Below are 9,998 nucleotides of genomic sequence, written 5' to 3'. Positions count from 1 at the left end.
AAAAACTATACTTAAAAAACCTAATCTAATGTTGCACGTTATATTTACAAATATTATCATCAAATACAATAATCAGTCTGTAGACTCAATTTTTGTAATCTCGGTATAAAATAATGAATGGAAACTTAACTAACGAAACTATATGCGTATATTTTTAATTGCATTTTTAATATGGCCTATAAAAGAAGATAAAACGAACGAACAAACGAATTGATTACAAAGAACAAAATTGATATTTTCCTTTGCTTTATTTGGGAAAAGATATGCTTGCCATTGTTGCTTATGAAAATAGATTGAATCTATTTTGTTGTATATTCTCTTGACTTTATTTATTAAAAAGGAAAAAAATTCAACTAAAAAGGCAATGAAATTACAAACAAAAGCACTTGTAGAGTAAATAATTTAAAAATTAATTAGATGTTTACATATATAGCAATTAACTAGATGTATTATATAAATTATTTGTGTTTGTTATTTAAATTATTTTTACGTAGCTGCACTTGTGTGAGAGTTTTCCGTACAAAAGGGTCCATAAATTTAAATTATGTTAAAAAGTATATTTTTTTATTTATTTACAAGTAGTTCATTTTTTCCGTATATAAACAATTTGGGAAAAATATGCTATATTTATGTATATGTAATAATGAGATTTAACTGGTCTGTTATTTTCTAAGGGATAACTATGTAAAATGATTATAAAAATTTACGCAAAACTTGTTCCTTGTTCCTCAAAAATTAAATTTTAGAAAAACAAACATAAACAAATTTTTCGATTTAACTCGAATTTACGTAATTTACAAAGAGTTTTAGCCCTAATGAAAAAATAATACCATAACATAAAAAAGGGCATTGTATAAAATTTATTTTCGAAGAAAGTTATTTTTTCTGATAAAGCAATAAAATAAACGCAGCTAAATGATGCTATAAAATAGAGACAAATCAAAAATTATTTCAACGTCTAAAAATAAGTTATATCCCTCCAAACAATTTTTTTTTCGACATTAGGATTATATTGAACTGTTTATTTCGGTAGAAAAATAAAATTACAACTTTTTTGGGGAAAATATTATTTAGTCTTATTATCACAAGTTTGAAAGACATATTCAAACAATATAATTTATTTATATGATAATTGATGTAATGTAGCTTAGTAAAGTGATCAGTAATCTATTGACCATAGTTAATGTGTTTACAAGCAAATTTTTTCTTATTATAAGTGTTAAGTTGACAGCTTCTGGACAAAATTAGGGAAATGAAGAATCCGGAATAACAGAATTTAATACGACTATCTCAATATATAAGGTCCGACCTCTAAAAATGTATTTATCATTTTTCTCCAAATTCAATAATGTTCGTCTCTGTACACTGAACTAATATTGTTGTGATTATGTGTTTTGTCTTAAAAATGAGTATCTTTACATAAAAGAAAAATTTGTTTTAATAAGGCCAACTTAGCTTTACTGATCCTGAAAAAAAAAATTCAAATTTAATGAAATCCTCTTTAAATTTGTCGATTTTTTGTATTTTGACTACAAAGCAAAAAGGCATTCAAAAATAGGAGATGTCTTTTAACACTTTATTTTTACTTAAAACATAGAATAATTTCTACTTGAAGTCGAGTCTGAATTTATAGTTATGGTTAGTACATGGAGAAAAATAAGACAAAAAAAAAACGAATAAATTCCAATTTGTTACCTAGCACCAAATACACAGAACTCAAATTTAAAAGTGAAGTGTGTCTTAAAGGTGTCCTTAGTTAAATTCTCAGGTTCTCATTAGTAAAACAAAATCTTTGGAAACGGACAAACTTTTCTTCAGTGCAGTCATAGTTTTTCCAAATTAAATAGCGTTCGTCGTTGTGACAAAAATATTTCTACACCAAATGTTATTTTTGAGCTACACTCAAAAGTTTACTATAATTCAAAGATGAATTTTAAGGATTATTGTATTGATTCTGAGCCAAAGATATTGCTTCTTTAAAATATTTTGAGGGAGCTATTCAGCTTTAAATCTACACTCTACAAATTTTAAAAAAGGACACATATCTTATTTATCGAATATTCTGTTTCTTTTAGGGATATATCAACAAAGGTATTCACGTAAAACTAAGTAAATGTCAGTTTAAAATCCAAATCCACAACAGATATTTCAAAGTAAGAACAATTTTCTTAATTAGAAAAAACTTTAACCCAAAGATGGCAAAATCCTCAAAATAAGTATAAGTCTACTTTTTATCCAAAGTCTCATTATCTCAGTTAATTTAAAGATTATTTCTTTAAATCAAAAATGTTTGTCTTTACTTTAAGGCAAATTTTCCTGACTTCAAAGACATATGACTTTTAAAGAAGTGACGCAAATTTAAAAGATTCGTTTTCTATATTTTTTTTTGAAGCAAGGATTATGAACATTTTTTAATTAAAATTTATCTTTTTAAAGAAATTTGTCCTTAGTATTGTGTATCCTAAAATGTAGTTTGCATAATCTTTCATATTAGGTACTTTCAAATTTACCATGATCATATACACCCAAAGAAATTTGTTAGTAGAAACAGGAGAAAAGTCTGCCATAAAACAGCAATAAGTTTGCTGAAAAAGGAAATGTAGCCACTGTTTGCTGAAATAGCAAGCATTTCTGCTATTTTTTAAGCTCGATTACACTAAAACATATTTTAGTTTGGCTGAAACAAATAAAAATGTCAACTTGGGGGCTATCGTAACACAATTGAAACAATATTTTATGAATATCTATATTCATATAATTCAGGCATGGCAGCACACAAAATGTTTGATGATAGCATTTAGGAGCTTGTAAGTATATTACAGAGCTAAAATATACCAAAAACTACTTTTGGTTCTTAAATAGGCTTTGGGAAAAAATGTATAACATAAAAATTTCCTAATTTGTTGTTCGTTAGATCTTGAAGGACAAAAATATAACAGCAGACATCGCCTGCAGTTTTTAGCAGACTTTTTTCTATGAGTGTATTAGAGTAGGTTATAAATATTTTGGTTATTTGGTTATACTTTTGGTTCTTAAATAGGCTTTGGGAAAAAATGTATAACATAAAAATTTCCTAATTTGTTGTTCGTTAGATCTTGAAGGACAAAAATATAACAGCAGACATCGCCTGCAGTTTTTAGCAGACTTTTTTCTATGAGTGTATTAGAGTAGGTTATAAATATTTTGGTTATTTGGCCTTTTTCATATTTTGATTTCTTATATCAAAGGGCTTCGGTATTACTAAAAGGATGGTAGAATAAAATAAGTTGAACAGAATCTCGATTGTTTTATAGTCATAATTTTAATATTTTTTTTTTCAAAAGTATCAATTTTTATATTTCTATTGTTCGATTATATAAATAAATAAATTTTAGACAATGCTTGCAGATAAACATTTTAACTATGGTCAATCTTCTGAATTTTTACAAAATTTTACATATATAAATACAATAACAGTTTCTTTTCTTAAAATATATTTATAGATCGTAGATAATAGGGTTGTGTCGGGATTAGATTTCGTTAAATGTTTTGTATTTTTTTTTTTAATTTTAAAAGCTATTAAATGAAGCTCATTCGAAATAAATAAAATGTATTTATTCTTATCACAGAATAATACTTTTAATGATTCATTTGAAATAGCTTTTAAAAAAATATATGAATTGTACATGCACACATACAAAATATCTTGTATGTATGTATTTACATATACACATGTAAAATCTAAGAATAGTAGTTATATTATGCCTTAAGCTTTATAAATTATACATATTTCGTCTTCTACATGGACGTAATTGAAAATGGCTTAAATAAAATAACATACAATTCAATTTGTCTAATAATTTTATTTAAAATGGACATGAACAAATAAAAAAGAAACCATATTAAGAACAATTAGAAACAGAAAATAGGTTTGAGTTTTGGTCTAAGGGTACCAATCTATCATCTAAGTATTTACCATCGAATACTTACAAAAAAAGTTTCTTTGTTTTATTTTGATCTTATCCAATTTAATAAATTTCATTAGAATTTCGTTTACATACAATTCATTAAATACTACAAATAAATAGGCAGACATTTGCTTTCTTCATCTTTTGTGTGTGTGTGTTTTGTTTTGTTTTCCAAAATCTTAAAAATACCTTATTTCTTTGTTCTGTAATGGTTTTGTAAGTAGTTACGGTGAGGCGAGTTTGTAAGTAGTATGAAAAAAAAAAAAAATGAGTATGAGAGTGTTTGAATGTGTATGTATAAATGTATGGTAGAAGAATGGTGTATGGTTTTTTATGTTTAATTAAAATCCTAAAAACTCTACTCAGTAGATTGTCAGACAAAAGATGAGAAACCAGGCAGTGGTGCTCTCGATCTGGCCATATTATTAACAATAATTTGCCCACCATTGAGACTCATCACTGCACTGCCTTCTGGTTCTGAGTCTGTGTAACTGGAATAGTTTCGTACGGGTTTCGTTTTCTTCCACGATTGTCGCAGTGAATCATTGACATTGGCATAATGATTAACAAAGGAATGTGGATCAGAGCGTACGCTCTCATTTTCACTCTCCGAATGCTGGAAAATAGAATGAAAAAGCAATTCGATTAATTAATAAGATCATAAGAAGTTGATAACTTTAGATGAGGCCATATTTTTTGGTTATTTTCGAAAGCATTATACGAGTAGTACCTCCCTAGGTAAGATCCCATCGTAATAGCTTTTTAATATAGATAAGCAGAAGATACAAATTATATATGTATGCCCCGGAATTGGAATTGTCAACCTGAACTAATTTGATATATCTCCCATATAGCATTCTAATCACCGCCGTGTAAAGCCTATATACAATTCCAAGGGGTATATTAACCCGGTAATGCAACATGTTTTGCCAGTTGATAGAATATTTAGGATTTATCACATAACAACAAGAAAACAAAAATTGCTAAAATTTTTATTCTGTGTAAAATAATCCAATATTCTTAAAACAAGAATATAAAGTAGTAAGTTCGGCCAGGTCAAATCTTAAATACCCACCACCACCAATATACTAGTTTCCTTTGAAAATTTCAGGGGGGTTTGATGACAGATATTTTTCCAAGCAGATCAGTTCAACCAGTACGCTTCCCGAAGATAAATGTATAGATTTTACCTATGAAGACTAGATCAGATTCTGGATTTATAAGAACTATGTTTTGTTTCAGTTTTACAGGAATCATAAACATGTCTTGGAAGTGTGCAAAAAAATGATGAAATAACGCCTTGATTTGAAATCTAAAATCCGTAGATTTTTACCTCAATTATTTAAATGATTACGAGAAGTAAAATCTGGAAATTTTACATTCAGTTTCAAGCAATTTTCATGATCAGTGAACCTTCTGTACCCTCAAGATCTGAAATCGGTCTATATGGAGGCCTTACCAGAGTTGCAATAAATTTGTATTTTGGACCAAAATTTTTTCAAAATTGGACCAAAATTCGTACCAGCGGACAATTTTTCCAAATTTAATTAATACTATTTAAAAGATCGAATTTTTCCAAAATTTTACTTCGATAGAAAATTTTATTTCTGTACAAAATTTTGACGTAATTTTATTTCTATAGAAAATTTTGTCCAAATTTTATTACTGTAGAAAATTTTGTCAAAATTTTATTTTTATAGAAAATGTAGTCAAAATGGTATTTCTATGGAAAATTTAGCCAAAATTTTATTTCTGTAGAAAATTTAGCTAAAATTTTATTTCTATAGAAAATTTAGCCAAAATTTTTTTTCATAGAAAGTTATCGCAAAATTTTATTCTTTTTAAAATTTTTACATAATTTTGTATCTATACAAATTTTTTAAAGCTTATTTCTGTATGAAATGTTCTATGAAATTTTTGTTAAAATTTTATTTCTTTAGAATTTTTTATCAAAATTTTATTTCTACAGAAAATTTTGTCAATTTTTTTTTTAATTTTGATAAATTTACGATTTGACGAAAATGGCCCAAATCAACCAAATTCCATTTGGTCCGACCATCGGACCAAATTTAAAATTTAATAATTTTTTGGACCATATTTGGTCCGATGGGACCAAAATGGCAACCCTGGGCCTTACCAATGGACCGATAAAAACTGATAAAAACTAAATCATTTTGTGAGTCTAACATGTCAGTATATTTTCAATTTGATCGGTCTAATGGGGCTATGCCAAAAACATGGAGGGATACACACAATATTCAGCACATCTATTGTAGTTCTAGAATCTAGATCCCAAATCGGAGGGCCAGTTTATAAGGGGGCTATATCAAAAACTGTACCGATACACAATATATTCGTCACACCTCTTTATGGTCCTAGAATACATGTAGATTTCCAAATTCAAGTATATTGGATAAAAACTACGGAATGTAGAAGCCCAAGAAGTAAAATCGGGAGATCGGTCTATATTGGGGCTATATAAAAACATGGTCCGATACTGACCATTTTCGGCACACCCCTCTATGGTCCTATAATACCTCTAGATTTCCAATTTCAGGCATATTGGATAAAAACTACGGATTCTAGAAGCCCAAGAAGTAAAATCGGGAGATCGCTCTTTTTATGATGAAAAAAATATAACTAACCTGTGAAGCTTCCGATGAGCTAACTTCAGATGGTTTCTCTGTGACACTGCTATCATCTGGATTCTCATCATAACATTTCAGACTTTCCTCATCGCTGTGATAGGCCACAGATGCCGGTGAAGGTCGAGGCGGACTTTTACCTAATTGCACATTATTGGGCGGTCGGTTATTATTTTTACGTCCAAGTGTGCCTAAAGTGCCACGACTAAGTGTACCCACACTGTTTAGAGTACCAGTCCCTACCCCGTGACGGGAGCGATATAATTCTAAAGCCAATTCTTGGCGCTCATCTATCGACATGGCCATAGATTCTTCAAGCGTTTTTTGAGCTTCTTCTGCAATAGATAAAAATAAAAATATTAAAATCATTGTCTCGTCTACACTGAGATATGTTTTTTATTGGAATAACCGATTTAAAAGTCAACTAAATTATTTGACATTACTTGTTGAAATATATATTTTTGCTTTATTTTAAATTTAATTTCATTTTAATTTTACAATAAAAAAAACATAGCAAAACTTAATTGACTTAAATTGGTAATCCCAATTCAGATATTTTCTGTATTTATTAAACTCTTGAAACTTACGTTTATATTTATAGCTTTTACTTTTAACACATAAAACTGCTATAACCATAATTATAATCACTATAGAGGTGGCAGCCAATGCTACCATAAACCATGTTTGCCTATAGAAAGGTTTATGCTGTAGATAACCATATTCTAAATGCAATTTCGAAGGCGTCAATATTGAATCCTTAGAATAAACTGGGAAGGATATACCATAACGATTGTATGCTATAACCCTAAAAGTATATGCTGTTGATGGCAGTAGACTTTGGTAGCTAACTGTAAAATCCTGTATAGTACCGGTGGTTGTTTTCGTTATTGTCTCCCAACGGGAGTCGTCTATATTTAGAAGGAAATAAAAAAATATATTAGAATATGTTTCGAGATTTTTTTGTCAAATATAAAAAAAAAAATGTTTGCTAAATTTTGTTAGGTTATTTTTTTATTTTTTTTATTGCATTTATAATCTATATCTAAGGAATCGAGAATATTATTAAGCATTAGTAAGGATATATGAGTAAACTACAATACTTATGTTAAGACGTTTTTTTTTTGTTTTAAATTCTAAGGGGTTCTAAAAATGCAATTTGTTTTCCAGTAACCTATACTTACAAATAAATGATGGTTCGCCTCGTTCTACAAAAGCAGTTTTAATTTTTACACCAGCATAGCCAAAGTTAATTTTGATTGGGAAAGGAAATTTAGAGAAGAAATTGGAAAACAAAAATAAATAAATTACCAATAACCCATTACAATGGAATCCATATTCCATATGTATATTTTATTTTTGTGTTGGATGGATGAATTGATGTATTAGAGGTTTTGTTCGATTACATAAAAAAGGTATAACAAATGTTCTTAATTGGAAGAAACTAAAGTTTTGAAAGTAGCTTTGCAATGAGAAAACCTAGCGAAAACTCTACCAAATAGGCATTCATTATTTCGTAATCACACAAATTAAGAATAAACAAGTATATACAGCAGTAAGTTCGGCCGGGCCGAATCTTAAATACCCACCACCATGAACCAAATATTAGGGTGTCCTTTGACATTTCAGGAGGGCTTGAGGACTTGAGGACACTTCCCGAAGATAAATTTAAAGATTTCATCCATGAGGACTATATCAGATTCTGGATTTATAAGAACCATTTTTGTTTGAGTTTTAGAGGAATCATTAACATCTCTTGTAAGTGTGCAAGAAAATTATAAAATAACGTCTTGATTTGAAATCTTAAATCTGCAGAAGTAAAATCTTTACATTGAGTTTCAAGCAACTTTCATGATCAGTGCGCCTTCTACACCCTCAAGAAGTGAAGTCGGTCTATATGGAGGCATTACCAAATGGACCTATAAAAACCTAATCCGATACACGTTATTGTGAGCCTAAAATACCAGAATATTTACAATTTCAGGCAAATCAGATAAAAACTACGGTTTCTAGAAACCCAAGGAGTTAAACCGGGAGATCGTTCTTATGGGGGCTATACTGAAATATGGACCGATGTTCACCGTTTTCGGCACACCTCTTTATGACCCGAAAATACCTCTAGATTTCCAATTTCAGGCAAATAGGATAAAAACTTCGGATTCTAGAAGCCCAAGAAGTAAAATCGGGAAATCGGTCTATATGGGGGCTATACCAAAATATGGACCGATCCTCACCATTTTCGGCACATTTCTTTATGATCCTAAAAAACCTCTAGATTTCCAATTTCAGACAAATTGGATAAAAAATAAGGTTTCTATAAGCCCAAGACCCCAAATCGGGAGGTCGTTTTATATGGGGAACATACCAAAACATGGACCGATACTCACAATTTTTGGCACACGTATTTGTGGTCCTACAATACCTCTAGATTTCCAATTTCCGGTAAATTGAATAAAAACTGCGATTTCTATAAGCCAAAGAAGTAAAATCGGGAGATGGGTCTTTATGGGGGCTATACCAAAATATGGACCGATACTCACAATTTTTGGCACACGTATTTGTGGTCCTACAATACCTCTAGATTTCCAATTTCAGGTAAATTGAATAAAAACTTCGGATTCTAGAAGCCCAAGAAGTAAAATCGGGAGATCGGTCTATATGGGGGCTATACCAAAATATGGACCGATACTCACAATTTTTGGCACACGTATTTGTGGTCCTACAATACCTCTAGATTTCCAATTTCAGGTAAATTGAATAAAAACTGCGGTTTCTATAAGCCCAAGAAGTAAAATCGGGAGATCGGTCTATATGGGGGCTATGCCAAAACGTGGACCGATACTCACCATTTTTGGCACACCTCTTTACGGTCACAAAATACCTCCAGATTTCAAATTTCAGGCAAATTGGATAAAAACTACGGTTTCTATAAGCCCAAGACCCCAAATCGGGAGGTCGGTTTATATGGGGACTATATCAAAACCTGGACCGATACAGCCCATCTTCGAACTTGACCTGCCTGCAGACAAAAGACGAGTTTGTGCAAAATTTCAGCCTGATTGCTTCATTATTGAAGACTGTAGCGTGATTACAACAGACAGACAGACAGACAGACAGACAGACAGACAGACGGACAGACGGACATCGTTATATCGTCTTAGAATTTCTCCCTGATCAAGAATATATATACTTTATATAGTCGGAAATCGATATTTCGATGCGTTACAAACGGAATGACAAACTTATTATACCCCCGTCACCATTCTATGGTGGTGGGTATAAAAATAAAATTAACAAAATATTTGTTTTCTTACGCGTCTAGAAATTCAGTGCAGCGCAGTGAGTTATTTTTTATACAGAAAAAACATCACCAAAAGATATGTAATCCATTTAAAAATCAACTTTTACA

At 30.1% G+C, this 9,998-nt stretch overlaps 1 protein-coding gene across 7 annotated transcripts in view; it reads right to left on the bottom strand.

The window, feature by feature from the left end:
- Positions 1 to 273: 273 nt before the first annotated feature.
- The window catches only part of sdk (sidekick cell adhesion molecule), a 435,466-nt gene continuing 425,741 nt past the window's right edge, over positions 274 to 9,998 (bottom strand). For 4 of the 7 annotated variants that reach the window (XM_075302955.1, XM_075302956.1, XM_075302958.1 and 1 more), the window contains 3 exons: positions 7,180 to 7,500; positions 6,593 to 6,927; positions 274 to 4,563 (listed from right to left, as the gene is read on the bottom strand). In XM_075302955.1, the coding sequence (XP_075159070.1) occupies positions 4,321 to 4,563; positions 6,593 to 6,927; positions 7,180 to 7,500 (899 nt within the window). In that variant the 3' untranslated portion in view covers positions 274 to 4,320. Of the gene's footprint in view, positions 4,564 to 6,592; positions 6,928 to 7,179; positions 7,501 to 7,773; positions 7,798 to 9,998 lie in introns of all 7 variants that reach the window. The other 3 variants (XM_075302954.1, XM_075302957.1, XM_075302953.1) reach the window with 1 other exon arrangement.

The sequence above is a fragment of the Haematobia irritans genome, chromosome 3 (genome assembly GCF_050003625.1).
Source record: "Haematobia irritans isolate KBUSLIRL chromosome 3, ASM5000362v1, whole genome shotgun sequence".
Lineage (NCBI taxonomy): Eukaryota > Metazoa > Arthropoda > Insecta > Diptera > Muscidae > Haematobia > Haematobia irritans.
The sequence above is the reverse complement of the archived record's forward strand: the minus strand, read 5'-3'. Positions and strand labels throughout refer to the sequence as shown.